This window comes from Saimiri boliviensis, chromosome 4 (assembly GCF_048565385.1).
Source record: "Saimiri boliviensis isolate mSaiBol1 chromosome 4, mSaiBol1.pri, whole genome shotgun sequence".
Taxonomy (NCBI): Eukaryota; Metazoa; Chordata; class Mammalia; order Primates; family Cebidae; genus Saimiri; species Saimiri boliviensis.
Window position 1 is genome coordinate 52,735,187 of NC_133452.1, and position 22,226 is coordinate 52,757,412.

General features: G+C 33.3%; 1 protein-coding gene across 1 annotated transcript in view; it reads right to left on the reverse strand.

Annotated features, from left to right (window-relative positions):
- Window positions 1-1,357: 1,357 nt before the first annotated feature.
- KPNA5 (karyopherin subunit alpha 5) overlaps window positions 1,358-22,226 on the reverse strand; it is a 63,180-nt gene continuing 42,311 nt past the window's right edge. The window contains exons 9-14 of the mRNA XM_003938633.4: window positions 15,703-15,866; window positions 13,415-13,493; window positions 11,930-12,055; window positions 11,161-11,288; window positions 7,977-8,155; window positions 1,358-4,888 (exon numbers count right to left, since the gene is read on the reverse strand). Of these exons, the coding sequence (XP_003938682.1) occupies window positions 4,701-4,888; window positions 7,977-8,155; window positions 11,161-11,288; window positions 11,930-12,055; window positions 13,415-13,493; window positions 15,703-15,866 (864 nt within the window). The 3' untranslated portion in view covers window positions 1,358-4,700. The remainder of the gene's footprint in view (window positions 4,889-7,976; window positions 8,156-11,160; window positions 11,289-11,929; window positions 12,056-13,414; window positions 13,494-15,702; window positions 15,867-22,226) is intronic.

A 22,226-nucleotide genomic window follows, 5' to 3' on the forward strand; every position in this document is an offset into this window, starting at 1 on the left:
CCAAGAAATGACAGCAAGGCCATTCTAACAGCCATTATCATTACACTTGCTGTGTTCAAACCAGCAGAGGAAAACTTGAGTATGATTTTAAAAAATGGAAGATATAAGAGATCCAAATTGAATTTTTAAAGATTAAAATACATAATACACTATTGGAATTAAGAGATTAGACACAACAGAAGACAAGATTAGTGAAATTGAAGATGAAGCAATGAAAACTATATAAAATGAAAAATAACCAAAAATGAGCAAAGGATTAACAAGCTGTGTGACAACTTCAAGCAGACTAATATAAGTGGAATTGACATTGAAAAAATGTTCAAATAATTGCTATGTTTCCAAATTTGATGAAAACATGGATCCTAGGGTGCTCAGCTAAGTCCAAGAACAAGGATTGGTTTCTTTGAGGTGTAAAATATGCATTTAACAACTTTGTGTTACCCTCATGTAATTTAAAAAACATACTGTAGCACTGCACTCCCTACTGAGCACTTGAAATATGGCTAGTGTGACTGAGGTGAGCTTTTGCTTATGGTGATGGCAGCACATCTCTACGAATTTATTAGAAAATCATATTTTTATTGCCCAAAGAAGAAACTTTGTACCCAGTCACCTCCCATTTCCAATTTTCCCCAGTCCTAGATATTAATTTATTTCTGTTTCTATAGATTTGCCTATTCTGAACAAAATATATGGGATCTATATTCCATATATGGAATCTGGTTTCTTTTACTTAGCCTAATATTTTCAGTATTCACCCATGCCTTACCACATATCAGTATTTCATTTTATTACTGAGTTACATCCCATATTATGAATATAACATTTTATTTATCCATTGGCCAATTAACATTTGAGTTGTTTCTACATTTCGACTATCATGAATTGATCCCTTTATCAAATGACTCTCTTTATCTCCAGCAATAAATATTCTTTGCTCTGAAATGTACTTTGATATTAATATGGCCTCTCCAACTTACTTCTGATTTGTGATAGCATGGTATATCTTATTTCTGTCCTTTTACTTTTCACCAATTTGCTTCTTGAAAACATTTTCTTAGAGGCAAAAAATGGCCTTAGTTTTTTATTAAAACTGAAAACCTCAGCACTTAACTGGCATGCTTAAATTACTAGTAATTACTGTGATTATTGATATCACTGAGTTTGATCTATCTTGCTATTTGTTCCACCATTTGTTTTTTCTCTTTTTTTGTCTAGTTTTGTATTAGCTATTTTTTATAATTCTATTTTTTTCTCCTTTGTTGGTTTTAGAAAGTAAATTGATTTTTAACCAATAATAATAGCATCTGTTTTTGTGCTGTTAGGAAACAACAATCTTAAAAATGGAATGGACACATTTATATAAATGCAATTTTAAAATATTTTATTACTTTTTAATATAGTGCTGTAACATTTCATAATATTGCATACTGCTCAAAAGTTGTTTTAATTAATACAGTAAGAGTATTTTCTCTTCTTACTCCCCAGTCAGAATTTAAACATATACTATCCTTTTAGAGCTCTATTATATTGGCTCCTAAAATGTCACATTTCATAAAACAGTAATGCTATAAACTAAACTGAATAAACGTTTAAGAACAATTTGATTTCACAGTTTCACAAGCAGCCGGCAGATTGCTGAATTGAGAACAGCAACAAAAATTCACTAAGATTTTTAAATATTTATTTTTCCATAATGCTCCTTCTTAAAAGAAAAATATAAAGGCAAAGGTAATATATGCTTCTTTTAGTCCTTTATCCAATAAATCAACCTTTAACTGCAAATAGGTTTTACAAATGATATGTTAGTTCTGTGCCAGCAGAATTTATTACTTTTTTGCTTTCTTGTTCTGGTGTTACCAGTAAGTTGACCAAATGACACTATAATGTAAGGACACTACCATTTAAAACAACTTTTTGAAATAAGACATAGTAAAAAGACCACACCAGTGAGTCAAGTCCTTGTAAAACAAGCAAATTTGCATAGATTAAATAGGAGAAATTCAGATTCAGACAAAATAAAACACCAAATTTAATTAAATAAATGAAAAGGACTCTTTCAAGTATTTTCTTGATATTTGCATTAATGCAACATGCATTACTCTTTATAACACTTTTTTTTTTTTGGCATAGTTTCTCTTGGATTTAAATATAACAAATCTTAGAAAAGCAAGTTTAAAAAATGTATTTTTTTCCCTCCACAAGGGCCAGTGAAGACTAATGAAAACATATTTTGGAACATTTTATTTATTTTTTTCTTTCCTTTTCTTTTTTCCCATTTCTTTTTTTTTTTTTTTTTTTTCCTTTCCTGGTCAGGGCTCTGCCTGATGGAGCATTTTAAATGGTATACTTGAAAAGAGTAGCTATATATTTTTTTAAAATTTTAATAACTAAGTATTTGTTAGTCTTGATCCAATAAACTCATAACAAGAATCCAGGCCAAAAGCTGGTCCCAACTGCTATATAGTGCTCTTTGCAATCAAATCTAAAATTAATTATCCAAATAAGATATTCATGGGAATAAATATGAATTTGTACTTAAATGCTTATGAAGTATAATCATAGTCCATACTTAGAGATACATTTTACTGGCAAAATTTAAGTTTTCTTTCATAGGTTATTCTGTGCGCATGCCTGAACACACACATATTTATTATTTTTCCTTAAGAACTATTTTGTTTGAAAATTTGGGCTTAGAAATTTATTATATTGACTACAGGGTCCTCAAAATAAAAGGAGGCACAGCTGGTTAGCTTATGAATTATGCTGCATTATCAATTTTAATTGACTAGAAAGAGTAGAATACCCTGTCACCTGAAACTTAGAACCATCTGCACCACAAAAATGTTTATCTGATAAATTCACCATCAATTTGGTAAGCTTTAATATAACTACCCTGTTTTCTGAATATAGATAATGTAAAAGAAAACCATTTTACACTCAACTTTATACCTTCCACTATGAAAAAAAAGGACACAGATACAATCTTCTACTTAACAATAATAAAAAAGGGCTGGCAGACGCAGTCAGCATTAGGGACACCATTTAAACCTATATCTTACAGCTGTAGGTTTTAAGTGTCTTGTCAAAAGCTTAGTTTCATGATAAATAATTTACAAATCGACACATTCTTTAAAAGTACTCCTATATGCATTTTCCTCTTGGAACATGCCTCTGATTTCCAGCAGAAACATTACAAATACTATCATAAATGAAATCTTTCTTTAAAGAATAGACCATGAATCATATCAAAATTGCCTTAGTTCTCATCTTAAAAGAGTTGTAAACTAAGTTTTAAATTAATATTCTAGGTATATAATTGGAAACGTAAATAGGCTACGTAGAACTATAAAAGACTGAGTTCGACAGTAGTTGAACTGTGAGATTAACACACAGATATATATGTATACATAAATATATATATATATATATAAAATTTTTCTATTGAAACCTTTCTTTTAAACTTTCAGTTTGAAGAGGTTTTTGCTGTTAAATCATAAAACATACATATTGACCAATCTGACATGAATGTAATCTATGATTCATAACAAGCAGCAGCATGATCCTCTGAGTATTACTAAAAGAAAAAAAGTCTATGATAGATTTGAACCATATTAAAGAATCTTTAGCAATTTTCATTATCATCATCATTTAGTATCCAATTTGTAAATGGATTTAATAAAATTTAACACATTTCTAATAACATTAGATTATTTTTTCAGGATAATTTTGTCATTCAAGTACCTAAACTTATTATTACATAGAAAATGAAACTTTTCAATTACTGCTCTGAAAAATCAGAGAAATAATTAAAGTTATTATTTTAGATATGTAGCACTACTTTAGATTCATGATGACATCTCTGTCATGATGCTATTTAAAACAATGAGTGAAACAATAAAACGCTATTTCAAAATGGTAGCATATTTGGTTGAAATACAAAATATACTAATATACATAACATTTATATGTTAAAAACACAAGTATTTAAACATTTATAAAGTAATCTTTTTAATGTGTTCAACATGAAGAACAGCTTCTCTCTTCACAATTGCCACATTTTAATGGATTATCAGTACAATATTTCTTCTATGTTTTATAAATAAATTTTATAGGTTTTCTGTTGCAATTTTTTTTGCAAAATATAACCTACAGCACAGTGATACATGTAATTTAAGGTAATAAATATTTTCACATTCTAATTTAGCATTTGCATTATTTCATGCTTCTGAAGCTTTTCTGTTTTTATTTCTGCTTCAAGATAGAGGTAGATTTAGTAGAGATTGGGTGTGTAAGACTTACTGCCAAAATGCAATTATCAATAGGTGTACTGCTAATGTGCAGTTTCCAAGAATGCTTGAAAAAATTCAGAATTACTAAGTAATACTTTACCTAAGTTCTCCTTTTCAAGCTTAAATTACTAAATAGTTGCATATTCAATTATTCACAAATAGATACAAAAATCCAAACAATGGAGATATAAATACAGGTACAACAACAACCAAACTAATACAACATCAAACTACAATGAAAGGTTGCATCTGAATGGAAATTTTTGCTTCATTTTGCTTTCTAAAAGTGCGTCAAATTCTCTTTTCTGTTCTATGTAAAAAAGCAAAAGTTCTTACTGACACTGGCAACAAAGAGGAGTTACCTGAAGCTACCCTTTTTAGCCATAAATTTTTTTTTCCTCCACCAAGTTAAAGTTGAAATCCATCCATTGGAGCTTCCTGCTGCTGAAATATAAACTGTTGTTGGTTTTCATCCACCTGAGGTACAATGCTGGGGTCATCTTCTTCTACACCAAAGTAATGTTCAATCAGATCAAATGCCTTCTGGTAAATTTCCTGATTTTCGTGGCTTTGCAAAAACTCAATTTTATCCAGACCTATTATATAATGCATATATTAAAAACAAACTGTTACTACAATTTTAGTGTACGTTTAAATCAAAATAATAAGTGAACATCATCTACCACCTTATTGGCAATGGAACTTCTATTTTAATCTAATTTTTGCACATATCAATAGCCATCACTTATGATTTATACTTCAAGAATGAGAGTATGTGGCAGTGTGAGATGAAGATGGACCATAGGCCTGGGAGTAAGAAGATCACAGACACCACCCTGCTAGGTATATGATCTTGGCCAAGAAAGTTCAGTTCTTCTGTACTTTAGTTTCTCAACTGTAAAATGGCAGTTTCAGATTAAGTAACTCCACAGGTCCTTTCCAGAGTAATTAACAAAGCACAAAAAGGGAAAGCAACAAAACAAGTGAAGAAACCAAAACATGCTGAGCCAGAGAGTATCAGTATGAAATAAATGTGTAAAATTTGCAAACCCAGACAATAAAAAACATATGGCTGCTGTATGATTTAATAGAATTACAATCTGCAAGTGAAACTGAAAGGCCTCATTTTGAAAGGATGAGGAGAATCTATAGCAACCGATTTTATCGCTTATAAGAAAAAGCTCTACACATAAGTCTGGGTAGTGCTGAAGATATATTTCATTTAATTATAGATAAATTACTTCAATCAGATTATCACAGAATAAAAAAAGGAGCAAAGCAGTCATATGTATGTACAATAACAGAACAGCCCAAACCCTAGTCTAATTTGGGGCCAAAATAATGACCATAGTAAGACAATATTCTTAAATCACTGACTAATACGTTGTATTCACATAATGCCTTAGCCAGAGATGTTATATAATTTGAAAGAAAAGCAAAGTGGTGTCATGGCCATTCAGAATCATAAAGAAAAGTCTGAATCAGCCATACAATGTAAGAGGACTTACTACAGAAAAGTGAATATTTAATGCAAATAAAAGAAAATAATCAATTTAGATTCATGTTTTATCTGAAATAAATTCCAGATGATCAAGTTAAATGTTTTAAGAACCTAATTTTTTAAACTTGGCAAATAAATTAATTTCCATATCTACATATGAAATCTCTATAAGAGATTTTAAAAATCTCTATAAGGGATTAAATCTCTGTAAGAGAATGACTTCGTAAACTTCAAAAGAACAGAAAATTAGACTGAGTTATTTATGTTAAATACCAACGAACATGGTTTCTTTTGTTAAAATAAAAACATATTCAATGAATGATCTGAAAATAATAAAAAAATAGACTAAGGGAAAAGTCATATCAAAATAAACTACTATAAAATAAAATTCAAATTTTTACCAAAAAAAAAAGAGTCAAATAGATAACCAAAATAATATAAATATGCAACTTGGATGAGGAAATAGACTAACTCCTGAAAAATACATACTACTGGTCAGGCACGGTGCCTCATGCCTGTAATCCCAACACTTTGGGAGGCTGAGGCAGGGGGATCACAAGGTCAGGAGTTCGACACCAGCCTGACCAACATTGTGAAACCCTCATCTCTACTAAAAATACAAAATTAGCTAGGCGTGGTGGCACATGCCTATAATCCCAGCTACTCGGGAGGCTGAGGCAAAAGAATCACTTGAACTCAGGAGGTGGAGGTTGCAGCGAGCTAAGACTGTGCCATTGCAGTCTAGCCTGGGCAACAAGAGTGAAACTCCATCTCAAATTTAAAAAAAAGAAAAAGAGAAAGAAAAGTACTACTGTCTATAGGAAATAAACCAAAAAATGTACATAAAAGCAACTTGTACTATTTTACATCTGCTGAGTCAGCAAAATCAACAAAACAAGTATGAGGTGGGAGAACAGATTCATACAATGCCACTGACACTGTCAGCAACAGGCCCTGAGAAAGCAAAATGAGAAGACATATCAAAAACTTAAAAAGAAGTCTGTGCCTAAGACTCAGCAACTGTATTCCTGAAAATTTATCCCCAGATATTAATTCCATGGAAGAAATAAATATTTTGGTATACATAAAGTGATAAATTGGGAACCACCCAATGGTCAACAACAGGTTATGGTTAAACCTGCATTCGAATGGCTAAAACCTCACTCATTATATAACATTATGGCCAGGCACGGTGGCTCATGTCTGTAAGCCCAGCACTTTGGGAGGCTGAGGCAGGTGGATCACTTGAGGCCAGGCACTCGAGACCAGTCTGGCCAACATGGTGAAACCCCATCTCTACTAAAAACAAAAATTAGCCGGGCATGGTTGTGTGCACCTGTAATCCTAGCTACTTGGGTGGCTGAGGCACATGAACTGCTTATACCCGGGAGGCGGAGGTTTCAGTGAGCCGAGATAGCACCACTGCTCTCTAGCCTGGGAGACAGAGTAAAACTGTGTTCTCAAGAAAAAAAAGCATATGTATGTTATATATACATGTAAACATGTATATATTTTTATATATGCATATATTTATATATGTAAATATGTATATAGTTTGTGTAAATATGTATTTATATGTGTAAATATGTATTTATGTATATAATATAAACAGGTTTGCATGTATAAATGCATAATTACATATAATATGTGCATATTCACACATATATACATATTTACATGTATAATAAATATATACGTATTTACATGTATTACATGTAAATATATACATATAAATGTGTGTATATGTTAATATGTATATATTTACATATATAATATATATGTAAATATGTATGTATTTATATGTAAATTGTGTGTGTGTGTATATATATATATATATATACACACACACATATATATATATATATAAACATTACTTGGCCATTATAGTAAATATTATGCAGAAATGTAAAATTTCTCCAAAATGTTAAAAAGTAGAATATAAAACTATACATACAATACAATTAAGTCAACGTAAAGTAATTGTGCATAAAGACAATGTAAAAGGTACAGTAAATAATAAAAATAAATTGTTAGGGTAATAAAATTACAGGTGACATTTTAAAAACTTAAAAAAATTATAGTGCTTTTACAACAAAAAATTTGTAGGGAACTAGAAGGGGAAAGTATCTAAGACAGACAGTTAAGAACTGTCAATAATTATAAATTTTTAACTGATTACTTACCATATGCTTCTTCAATGAGAGCACAGTATGGATTAATGCCTATTCCGTTCTGCTTAGATTCTTGTTCTCCAAGACGTAAAATATTTTCAAGTCCATTTAAAGCCACTTGGACTATTTTGGAGTCCATAACAGTCAAAAGATCACAAAGTGGTTTAATGCAGCCTAAGGCTACCAAATACCTTCACATTAATTTAAAAAAGAAAAAAAAGGGGGAGAAAAGATTTAAGAAGATTTAAGTACCATTTCTGGCAATGACACAAAAATATTCTTCATAGTGAATTGTTGTATACGCAATTAGGAAAAAGTATTCCTATACAAACACAAACATTAGACACATTTAAATTCTCACGCAGGAAAATGAAAACTTTCTTTACTCACCTATTCTCTAATTTAATATAATTAGCAATAAATGGTCTTGCAAATACTATAAAATACCCACACAGACTTGTACTTGTGCTCGTTTTTCATGGCAGATAATCACTAAGCATAGGTTCAAAGGATTTTTACATTATTTTTAAGGCAAGCCTACATACACACATACACAGGTCATATGGGGGTAGGCAGAAATGAAAAGAAGAGACATCTAAATTAAACTTGAGAAAATTTCCTATAAAAACAATCACAGCTAATGCTCTGAAACATATGCTGTGTTTTAGAAGCACAGAAGGCCTCTAGGAACAAAGCAGTCTATCTTGTGAATAATTTTCATAAATAATATGCACAAAAAATCCATTAATTTCCTAATGCGTGTCCTTTTCTTGTTATTGGCTAGTTTTTTATACTCTATAATGTAAATGAAGTAACTGATTTGATCACTTGGCAAAAAGTCTTATTAAGTAGAAAGGTTAAAAACATAATATGAAGCCGGACTATGTGCCTTCAGGTCCCAATTCCACTCCTTATTAGTTGTGTGACCTTGAGCAATTACTCTTTTGTGTTTCAGTTTCCCCATCTTAAAATGGGAATATTAGTACCAACCTCAGAGAGTTGTTGTGAGAACACAATAGACATTTAATAAAAGTTTCTATCCCTCTAAAAAAAATGTATATACCTTCACTGCAGCACTCATTTGCCCTACACTATACTGTAATTGATCAAAAATATCTGTCAAATGAATAACTACCTCACAGTTATGAGATTAAAGGAGATAAAATACATGAAAATACCTAATACATTGCTGGTGCTCAATACTGAAATGTTTTACTTAGCACAGTAACTGGCAATAGTAGGCACTCAACTAGTAGTATGCACACAGAACTTAATCTGATATCAAGAGGTCTTTTCCCATATATTTAGACTCAATGAAATGATTAAAATGGCTAGAAAAATAATTATATCAGTTTGGCACTTGATCCATACTGATAAATTAAAGGAATAACATACAGAATAGATATAACCATGAAAATTAACTGAAAAAATACAACTATTTGCAGGCAAACAAACATGCAGTCTAAATAAAAATAAAATCAGCATTAAAAAAATAAAAAATAGAACAAAGGAAGGGTCTTGATTTATTACTGCTTGTATCCATGACACAAAATGAAAATACTGATTAAAGCAAAAAGAGAGTAGAATAGAAAATAAAAGGCAGAGACAGATGTTACTAATATACAGCGATACAAATTTGAGGAGAGCAAGGTAATACTACAAATGAAGGCAATAAAAGACAATTATTTCATAATAAATTTCACTACAAAATAGCATTGTAATTTGACTTGTTTTATAAATTGAAAAATAAATTAAATATGCATTAGAAAATATTTTCTAAGAAGTCTAGTTCCATGGAGGGATTCTCCAAACAAGACGATTCTGTAATAGTAAGGCTTTTAATAGAGGTATAAGTGAAATTTTGCTACGAAAAATAAAAAAGAGTGAAAGTACATGATAAAAAGAGATTCAGATATCAATACTATAGTACAAATTATGACGATTACAAATAATGATAACAATAGCTATTCTTAGTTATTATCTATTAGCTAATAATAATGTTTAGGCACTGTACTGACACTTCAAAGATACAAATTTCACTTAAATATCAAGATACAGTCCCTTGATTTCATCGAAGACTGGTTCCAGGACACCCTCCCTCTGCATACCAAAATCCACAGATGCTCAATTCCTTTATATAAAATAGCATAGTATTTGCATACAACCTATACATATCTTTCCTTATATTTGAAATCATCTTTAGATTATTTATAATAGCTAACACACTGTAACTGCTGTGTTAATAATTGTTATATTGTGTTTTAAAATTTGTACTATTTTTGCATTGTTGTACTGTCATTTTTTACTGTGTTTTTCTTTTTTAATATTTTTGACCTGCAGTTGGTTGAATCCACAGATGCAAAATCTGAGGATATGGAAGGCTGACTGCACTACCATTACTATTCGTTACTGGAACTCATTTTTATATATGAAGAAACTAGATTAGAAGGGTTAAATGACTTTGTCAAGACCACACAACTTTTACTGAAGGAGCAGGATTTGAAATCAGGCTAACATAAAAGCCCATGCACCTATTATTTATGCTGTCAGCAGAATAAATAAATTTAAAAAGCCTAGACTCAAAAAGCTAATATATGTATGTATATATATACATATATATATATTTTTTTTTAAAAGGTAACATTATACCTTTTATATGTATATAAAAAGCTAATATATGTATATATATATATATATATATATATTTTTTTTTTTTTTAAAGGTAACCAGTATAGAAAAATAAAAGATACCATCCATAGGCAAGGCTAACGATCAATGAGGAGCAGATCATCATGTAAACAAATGTCTATTTCAATTTTATTTAAAGTAAGTGGATATTCAAATTTATTAGCCATTTTTATATAATAAAGCTATATTGTTATGATTTTAATGGTTTAAAAAAAAATTTAATGCCCATGATAGTGTACTCTGCAAATTAACATAGACTGTTCCTGTTCAGATTTTTAATCTCTCATTTTTCATAAGTAGCCTATCAAGGAGAATGATGTTAATTAAAATGAAAAAAAAAAATTGTGAATGAATAATTGATATAATACATGCTATCATTTCAGATTAAAAATGCTTATCAAACTGACTTAGAAATAATATTTTAGTTTCATCAGTAAATAAAAGTATGTTTTATTTCAACTTTTGTCTCATTTACATTTAAAAAACAATTAAAAAGTTTATATCATACCTTATTTGCTCTGGAGTACCTCCTGACGTTGCATTAGTTATAGCCCAAGCTGCTTCTTTTCTGGTACGAAACTCTGCTTTCTGAAGAATCTCAATCAAAACCGGAAAAATATTTGCATCTATAACAGCCTGGGGGGGGGGGGAAATATATAATCACTACAAATACTGTTTCTAAAATACTACCAGTAAAAATATCTTGAAACCCAATAGCTTCAAAATTTCAGGGTTTTTGGAAATACCTTTCCAAATATTTTTTATTCCTAGACTGTCATCAAACTTTCAAATATTTTTTCTTTTTACGTAGGAAATTAGTTTATCGAAGACTGGAGAATAGGAAAATATAAATTTTAGAGATCATAAAGCACAAGGTATGCAACTGATTAAAATGGATAAACAGTCACTGACCTAAGAAGCTTGATAGGACCCTAATAAATCATTAAAAGCTTTAAGAGGAAGATTATTGCTTATTTTAAACTAATGCAAAAAAAAATCTTTATAAAGACAGACCATTAAGTATCAGGCATTGTGCTAGGCATGCACACACGCGTGCACACAGACACACACACTCACACTTGCCGTTCTTCACTAAAATACTACAAGTAAATGTTATTATTTTAGAGGAGGAAAGGCCATGTTCTTTAAAATACTTTTTAGGTACCTTTTTAAAAAAGAATCTTTTTTAGAAACTCACTAAAAAACATTGATAAACTTTTGTCCAAACTGGCTTCTTAGACCTTGCTGTTCTGCTCCCAGATCTGAAGAGTATTTACCTGAATCTGAGCTCTATTTCCAGCAGTGATGTTAGAAACAGTCCAGCAGGCTTCTTTTCTAATTGACTCCTTTGGGCTACTCAATAAATGTAAGAGACAGGGTAATGCAGAACAATTCAAAATTACCTAAAACAAATTAGAAATGGAAACAAAAAGTTTTATAGTAAATAATCTACATGAAAATCTACTAATCAATTATTTAGATGTACAAAAACAATTCTAGTAAATAAAATTAAGGAGAAATTCCTCCCAAAGTAAAACTTGCTGTCTTCTATACTTCTGTTATTGATAAACCTAGTATCGTGCCACTATAAAGAAGTGCCCTGTTCTCAACCCAATAAAATGAAAATCAGAGGTGTGTCCTTCAAATTTACAAATGTTTCTGGAGTTCAACTGATAAAACTTTGAAAAAAGATTTGGTGATTGGAGTTAGAATCCAACCTCTAGTTTTGCCAAATGAATTGGTGAAAATAAAAATATATATCATACAGTCTATCTAATACTGGAACCATTAAAAAACATTAGCATGTAGAATCAGTTGGCTTCATAAAAAATTTTACTATCTCACTCTTCTGTAAACAAGTATATTCTGCATTGTCCCTTTACATTCTTTATTCTATTGCAAGATTAATTATGTTCCTATATTCCAAATATTCCAATGATTTACTTTAGATTCATCTGGGTGAAGAAGTATGGAGCAGTGCACTGGAAATTCAACTGAAAATTACAGTGCATGTCTAGAATGGCATTTTCATTTAAAGAGCTATATTAAATGAATAATTGTCAATTACTAAAGAGCAACTGTTTAATAACTTTGATTAGTATCTAAATAGGCCTTTAAAAGGATAAAAAGGAAAGAAAATATGTAGGTTAGAATAAAAAATATATCGTAAGGTGGTAAACAAAGGAGAATCTAATATGTTAAAGAATTTAAGTTTCTATCTTCAAGAAAGATTGTGCTGGGTATAGTGGCTCATGCCTATAATTCTAACACTTTGGGAGGCCGAAGCAGGAGAACTGCTTGAGCTCAGGAATTTGAGACCAACTTGGGCAACATAGCAAGACCCTGTCCCTAAAAAAAATTTTTTTAATTAGCCAGGTGTGGTCTTGCACACCTGTGGTCCCAACTACTTGGAAGGCTGAGGTGGGAGGACTGCCTGAGAGGGAGAGGTAGAGGCTGAAGTGAGCCATGATCGCACCACTGCACTCCAGCCTAGGGGAAAGGGCAAGACCCTGTCTCTAACTAACTAAACTAACTAACTAGCTAAATAAATTAATTCAAAGATTGTAACCCCAATCTGGCTAGAGTCAATCTTGATGACACATCTTCTTTGACATTTCACCATCCTCCAAGATACAGACACAGACACACACACAATTGTGGTGATGCTAAAGTCTTGATTAATATGCAATCAAGTCATATGAAACATAAATTTTTTAAAGTCCATTATATCAACAATTTATGATACTTAAGTTTGAACTCACCTGTGTTTGAATATCATCACCAGTCACAATATTACCAACTGCCCTTAATGCAGGTGATACAACTTTATAATCATTGTGCCTAAAAATAATAAAAACATGAACCTAAATACTAGTAAGAATTTAAAATTTACACAAAAGTTACAAAAATAGTACAAACTCCTGCAGTTTTCAGCCAAAGATCCCACTGAAGTTTTACTAATTATTTTGATAATCTTTATAACAAAGGATCTAATCCAGCATTATTCATTACAGCCAGATTTCATGTCTTTCCAGAGTTTCTCAGTTTTCTCTTGATTTTCATGATTTTGCCATTTTTGAAGATCATACGCCCGTTATTTGGGTTTATCCAATGTTTTTCATGATTAAGATCCAGGTTTTGGCTGGGGATATCATAAGTACTAAAATCTTTTCATTATATCCCAATCTGTTTTTTCCCATTATAATGGTACTGAACTCTGGTCACTAATTATGATGATGTCTGCCAGACTTTTCCACTATACCATTACTGTTTTCCCCTTTATAATATAATTAATATTTTGCAACAAAATACTTGAGATAATGCAAAATCTCGCTCCTTAACCTACTTTTACCACTAGGTTTTAGCATCTCTTGATGCTTATTGTCTGAAATGTTGGTAATTATTAATATTATTATCAATGATCTATTTCTAATACTATCATTCCAACTACATGCTTTAATGTGGACTTACGGATTTCATATCTTATTCAATAAAATATATGTTAATATAATTTATTTCAAAGCTCAAATTGTCCCAGGTTTGAATAGTGAGAATCCCTTCAAACAGGCTTCTGTGTCCTTTTGACATTTCTCCATTACTTGAGCACCCATTAATTCCTGCATTCATTCTTAAATTTTCAGTTCTATCCCTGAAATCAGTCATTTATCCAAGAATCCTGGTTCCTTTCAATGGAGAGTGGGATTTAGAAACTTAGATTTGAACATTCAGTTTCCTCAGCTTATTAATGTATAAGTGTTACTGCTCCCAGACCCTTTAAGAGGACACACATACACACACACATATATATTTATTTCTATACCTAGCTATGATAAGAGCCATGAGTTCACACTGATATTTCTAGTTCTAATCCAAAATCATTGAATTATTAAGGTTTTCTCCTCTTTCATATTTTTATCTCCATTCTCTGATAACAGGAAATAGCTTCTATTTTCCTAACCTCCCTATATCAGCCAATCTTTTACCTCAGCTAGACTGCCACCCTATGATGTGCTGGCTCCAAGCCCTGTTCTAGCCTGCTTATCTGCTCACCCCAGCGGGTGCCATTATCAAGTTTGGGCCCTCATCCCCACACTGACCCTGCATGCCTACCCTCCTTTGATGCTATCCTCATGCTGGGATCCCAACTTCTTATCAGATCTCTCTTTACGCCATCTACCTTGTTTGGGCCTACCGAATGACTTTTTGACAAAAGAAAGGAAGGAAGATAATATATTTTTAAAAAGAAGGTAAGAAGACGATGTTACAACATCTTTTTAAAACATGCTTTCTTCAGCCAGGCACAATGGCTCATGCCTGTAATCCCAGCACTTTGGGAGGCCGAGGCGGGTGGATCACAAGGTCAAGAGATGAAGACCATCCTGGCCAACATGGTAAAACCCCGTCTCTACTAAAATACAAAAATCAGCAGGGCGTGGTGGTACATGCCTATAAACCCAGCTACTTGGGAGGCTGAGGCAGGAGAATTGCTTGAACCCAGGAGGTGGAGGTTGCAGTGAGCCGAGATCATGCCACTTCACTCTAGCCTGGCACCTAGTGACAGAGCAAGTCTCTGTCTCAAAAAAAAAAAATAAAAAAGTTTTCTTAAACATTTTTAACTTCTTTGTACAGAAAAGTTGTTCTTCTTAAGGAAAATAGTTATAACAGCCCAGCGAAGAGAAACATGTTATCTTTAATAGAAGTAAAACACTAAATGATTTTCACTATATGGACTTTTACTCAAATTAAATATTACAAAGAATAATAAACTAGATTACTCATTCTGTGAAAGCAGAAACTGTTCTACACTTCATTAACAATGTCTCACACAACACCTTAGCAGATAACAGACATTTCATAAAACTACAGGACATAAGTTATAAGTTTTAGGGTCAACTTTCTAGGATTATGGGTATTCTGTTAAGTGTAGGGTCATTAACTTTTTAATTTTCCCCGAAGATAGTGACTCCTGAGATATTTACAAAGCTATTACTTTAATTGCTAAACTTAATCCCAATTATACAATTAGTAAGCATAAATTATTTATAGTTACATCAAAAGTTCCACCAATCTTCGACAGACTCCAGAATCAATCACTGCTTGAATTTTATCATTGGGTCCATCAGAGAGATAAGAAAGGGCCCAACACACATCTGCTAACACATCTGGGTCACTGCTAAACAACAATCGTGACAGGACATTTAAGCAAGGTGAAACCTATAAGGAAAGAAAGAGCATATTTAAATTTGGTCTCTATTTAAAACCAAGTTTCCTTAGAAAAATATAGAAATTCATTTTAAAACAAAAATTTAATGTTATAAAAATACCAGAAAATGTATATTGTTTTAAAATTACAATCAAATATATGAACATGAAGCTGATTTTGATTACTATTAATCTTTAATTGAATGAGCTATATGGTAAAATTTGTTTTAAAAAATAGTAAAATATTTGGGATCTCATCTGTGTCTAAATCACACACCCCCATATGACAACAAGCACACCAAAATGAGCAGTTCAAATGTTTCAGTTAAGTGTTTGATGCGATGATCACTGAATATAATTTAACTTTAATGAGCTTCACTATATTCATTATATGTACTTAACTGGAAATAAATCTAATAATCATTTGAGAAATTAAGGTACAAAAAGTATAAAAATAAATATATCTATAAAGGGTAGTCAAGTGGAAGTCATTAATAAACTATTACACTGATAAGAATGCATGTGGCAGCTAAGAACAGTGCCTGACATACATTAGGCACTCAAATGTTGTTTTGTTTTGTTTTTTTATTCTCATGATCACTATTGATGCTATGTTCCTTAAAGTTGTTTTGTAAAATCAGCAACCTGGCCTGGTGTGGTGGATCACACCTGTAATCCCAACACTTTGGGAGGCCAGCACTGGTGGATCACAAGGTCAGGAGATAGAGACCATCTGGCTAACATGGTGAAATCCTGTCTCTACTAAAAGTACAAAAAAATTAGCCAGGTGTGATGGTGGGCACCTGTAATCCAGCTACTCAAGAGGCTGAGACAGGAGAACTGCTTGAACCCATTAGGTAGAGGTTGCAGTGGGCTGAGATCATGCCACTGCACTCCAGCCTGGGCGACAGAGTGAGACACCGTCTCAAAAAGAAAAAAAAAGAAAGAAATCAGTAACATAACATATCCCTTAGTCTCTCTCCTCAGTTAAGAACTATAGTTGTATGTTACGAATCTCACAAATAAAATGTGATGACATTTTTCTTAAATGTTCTAATATTTTGGATAAGTTTTCCTTTACCTCTATTTAAAGATTATCAGCATGTAAACTATCATCTTCTGAACGTAGTTACCATCTCTGCTGGGTCTGTCCTCTAAAGATGACCTTAAGACTCAGGTACACAAATCAGTTTACAAAATAGATATGTCCATCCGTTAAGTTAGCAAATAAAAACAGCACAACTGGATCCTTCCCCACTGATCATGCTTTCACCCTTGCCAGTCACCTCTTCTTTGAACAGAGAAATCAGGTTTTGGTATTTTATATTTTATTATTTTATTTTATTTATTTTATTGAGACAGGGTCTTACTCTGCTGCCCAGGCTGTAACTACAACCTCTGCTTCCTGGCCTCAAGCAATCCTCCAGCCTCTGCCTTCTGAGTAGCTGGGATTATAGGAGTGAGTCACCATTCCCAGCTAATTTTTGTATTTTTGTAGAGACAGGGTTTCACCATGTCACCATGTTGCCTAGGCTGGTCTGGAACTCCTGTGCTCAAAGCAATCTGCCCACCTCAACCTCCCAAAGTGCTAGGATAACAGGCACAAGCCACTATGTCGAGCCAAGTATCAGTTTTTCAAAGCAAATTTAAAGTGTGTTTTTAAAAAAAATCAATTTGGCTCACATATGCCTTTTTACTGAGTTAAAAAAAAAAGTGAACTACTACATATTTCTAGAATTAAGTGAGCAAAGTAAAAATACTCTACCCCAGTGTCTTCTCAGGAAAAAAGAAAAAGAAACAGAAATACAAATTCCAACTTTGAAGAGGCCAGTAGACATTAATAATCCTGTCCACAATATACAAAGACAAAAAGTGAATAAAGAAACTGAACCAACTTAGAAGAGGAGAGAAAAATGGAACGTTAATCCCAAGAGAGGGAGCTACCAATAAGAGGGAAGCTAATTTATCTCTTCACTATCACCCCCAAATGTCTTAGAAATCAGAGGCACTAGGTATCACAGATGGCAGGGAAAATGGTGCTAAAATAGAGGAAGATATTAAAAATCTGAGTGAGAAGCAGGTTAGACTCTGGGTCCCTATTACAAAGGTAGGTGACTAGCATTCTCAATGCTACCAAAGACTGGAAGTTTATTTGAAGGAGAAACCAGACAATAAAATGTGAATCACAGAAACTGAACTTTGGGATATAAAGCACAGTGGAGGCTGAAATGAAGCACTGGACCGGAAAGTAAGAGATAAGTTTAAGTCTACATACTGACTAGTGAAAACCTCTAGCTCTCTTCCAACACCCAGTTCCCAGATGTTTATTATTACTATGTTTTATTTTTGAGACAGAGTCTTGCTCTGCTGCCCAAGCTCAGGGTACAATGGCATGATCACATCTCACTGCTGTCTCAACCTCCCAGGCTCAAGCAATCCCCCCATCTCGGCCTCCTGAGTAGCTGCGAGTACAGGCGTGCGCTATCACACTTAAGCTAATTTTTTATTTTATTTTTTTGTAGAGAAAGGCTCTTACAATGTTGCCCAGGCAGGCCTTGAACCCCTGAGCTCAAACAATCCTCCCACCGGAGCCTCTCAAAGTGCTGGGATTATACCATGAGACACAGTACTCAGCTGCCAGATATTTAGAAGCCAGGTATGTTACCTATTCTACACCTCAACCCAATCTACCCATCTTCCGGCAAAAGAATGGAAAATCTGTCTCCGAAAAAAACTGAACAGACTCAGAAAAGAGACTGAAATTTCGTGTTCTCAAAGAAAATATGGTTTTGCTGCCCTATTATCCTACAATGAAGTCCACAAGATGACAAGCCCACTTAACGCCCATCTTCCAATCAGCTTTTTAGTGTCTTCTTCCGAAAATTGTTCAAAGATCACCACATAAATGAAGACAGCCTCCAACATTAAAGTGATTAAAACAAACAGACCACTAAAAAAAAAAAAAAAAGTTCAAAGAAACAGACACACACACACACACACACACACACACACACACACACACACACCACTATAAATCCTTAGATATGACAATTTGCTGGGTCCATAAAAGAATAGAATTCTTCATAAAGATGAGCAACCAGAGAGCAATAAAACTACTGAAAAGATAAAATATGATTGTAGAAATGGAAATTTCTGGCTGGGCGTGGTGGCTCACGCCTGTAATCCCAACACTTTGGAAGGCTGAAGTAGGCAGATCACCTGAAGTCAGGAGTTCAAGACCAGCCTGGCCAACACGATGAAACTCTGACTCAAAAATTAATCAGGTGTGGTGGTGGGTGTCTGTAATCCCAGCTATTCAGGAGGCTGAGGCAGGAGCATTGCTTGAACCTGGAGGCAGAGGCTGCAGTGAGCTGAGATCACATCAGTGCACTCTAGCCTCGGTGACACAGCGAAACTCCGTCTCAAAAAAAAGAAAAAAAAATTCTTTTAAGTTATTAAAAAAAATCTCTCACACAAAATCACAGAAAATTTACTTAACAAATAAGTCTTAAACCCTAAAATGTAATATTATTTTGTAAGTTTGGAATACATAAGTAAACAAGAGACAGTTTTCTACCCTTACAGAGTTTGCATTTTAGTGGAACACTTTTAAAAATTAAAATACATAAATAAGAAAACACATATATTATGTTAAAAAGGTGATTTGAAAAACTTAAGAGTAAAAATGAGGAAAGTCAGGTATACTCATGGGCTGACGGTAGTTGTTACAGTACGTAGACAGGCTTGAGCAGGGCTCCAAAGGGCTGCTTCTCCTCCCACTAGGAATGTCAGGTGATGGTTTGACAATTATCACATTGCCTCTTTAAAAGTAATAAACTGGCACCCAGTGCCAGGAAGAGACCATTTCCTGGTGATCCTCACCTGCTGCACTAAAGTGTTAAGTGAATACAGGCACCAGGGAGATGCAACCTCTCAGGCATGTGTATTAAGAGACAAACTGGTGGAGTATGACTTTCCAGGGGTGGTATGGCATGATACAGGAAAAGGGAAGAAAGCCTCAGATGGGCATGCATACAACTTCCTAAACACACTGCGCATGTGCACCTCCCAAGGGTAAGGAGGGCCATTGTGCATGGAGGCAGCACACCCTAAGGGAAGAATCATGGGAAAAGAGCCAGTCTATAAAGTCCTAGGATCAAGGTTAAATAGGGCATTTGACCTTGGTGCCTGCTTGGGTCCCTTTCCAAGCTCCTTTCTTTCCTGTTCTAAAGGCTTTTAAATAAACTTCCACTCCTGCTCTGAAACTTGCCTTGGTCTCTTTTACTACCTAATGCCCTCAGTCAAATTCTTACTTCTGAGAAGGCAAGAACTGAGGTTGCTGCAGTAACCTGGATACCTTTCACTGGTACCACAGTGACAGATTACATTATTAAAACAGTAGCCGGGCGCGGTGGCTCAAGCCTGTAATCCCAGCACTTTGGGAGGTTGAGGTGGGCGGATCACAAGGTCAAGAGATCGAGACCACCCTGGTCAACATGGCGAAACCCCGTCTCTACTAAAAAATACAAAAAATTAGCTGGGCATGGTGGCACGTGCCTGTAATCCCAGCTACTCAGGAGGCTGAGGCAGGAGAATTGCCTGAACCCAGGAGGCGAAGGTTGCGGTGAGCCGAGATCGCGCCATTGCACTCCAGCCTGGGTAACAAGAGTGAAACTCTGTCTCAAAAAAAAAAAAAAAAAAAAAAAAAAAAAAAAAAAAAAAAAAAAAAAAAAAAAAAAAAAAAAACAGTGGTCATGGCAGAGCTCATAGAAAATGTAACTTCTGAGCAAACAAAGAAGATGAAGGGAATAGGTCAAGCAGCTACCTACAAGGAGAGTGCTGTAAGATAGCGGTTGTCAAAGTGTGGTCCTTGGACCCCTAGAGGATTCCTAAAACCCTTTTGGGTGTATATGTGATGACAAAACTATTTTCATAATAATACTAAGACATCATTGGTCTTTTTCATTTTGTTGACATTTGCACTAAAGGTACAAAACACTGGTAGGTAAAAGTGTTAGCATGTTAGCACAAATCAAGGCAGTAGTATCAAAATGTACTACATAACTTTGTATTCTTCACCTCCAGTTAAAAGGACAGTGGTTGGGGAAGAGCCAGTTTTATTTAAGAGTTAACTTGACTAGCCAGTAAAAATTACTACTTTTATTAAATCTCAACTCTTCAGTTTTTGTCTTTTGAATATTTTGTGAAATGAAATGGGAAATCATGCATAAAGTACTTCCACACACAGAAGTGCTAGGGTGGTTTCCAGGAAAAGCATTCTTATGATTGAGTTGTAAGCTGAATTAGCTCTTTTTTCCCATGGAACATCATTTTTACTTAAAAGATTGTTAATCTTATCCAATCTTAGGTATTTGGACAATATTTTAAAAACTATAAACAAACTAAGTCTGTCATTTCAATGAAAATAACTGACAGTATTTGTTGCCAATGATAAATTTTGATATTTCAGAATCACATTTTTGGATTACTTGGATCTACCACCATTAAGTTTGACAGTTTCCCAATAATGGTGGTGATGAGATTTTTTAAAAGTATTGTATAATGAGATGTGTCAGCATTAGGGAGTGTGGCATAATTCAGTGAACTATATTTTCCAAGTGACCAATGAATGTTACAAAAGAAGATTCAAGATAAGATTGACTAATTTTAATGTAACAGAGTACAAAAAGTTCAATGATATGATTTCAGATTCCTCAATGCAACTAACCTTTAAAGAACTAACTCAGGCCAGCTGTGGTGGCTCACACCTGTAATCCCAGCACTTTGAGAGGCCAAGGTGGACAAATCACTAGAGATGGGGAGTTTGAGACCAGCCTGGCTAACATGATGAAACCCCATCTCTACTAAAAAACAAACAAACAAAAAACTAACATTCAAATTTTGATGTCATATCAAAGAATACCCACGATTATCTGAAAAGACTTCTTATACTTCAACTAAAACAACGCAGCAGATTGAATGCAGTCAGAAATGAGAATCACAGCTGTCTCTAGATATTAGAGATCTGTAAAAACGTAAATCAATACTGCTTTTTATAAAATTTTTCTTGTTCTGAAAAGTATTTTCATAAAATGTTATTTAAAATGTAATGGGTTTGTTACTGTTATTTTTAAATAAATTAAATTTAAATTTCATCTCAGCTTTAATTTTTAATATAGTATCACTAGATATACATCACATGAACAAAAGATTTGAATACTCATTGTTTTTGTTATATTTTTTAAAGACAAGGTCTCATTATGTTGCCCAAACTGGTCTCAAACTCCTGGACTCAAGCAATCCTGCTACCTCAGCCTCCCAAAGTGCTATGATTAAAGGCATGAGCCACTACATCTGGCTCCTCATAGTTTT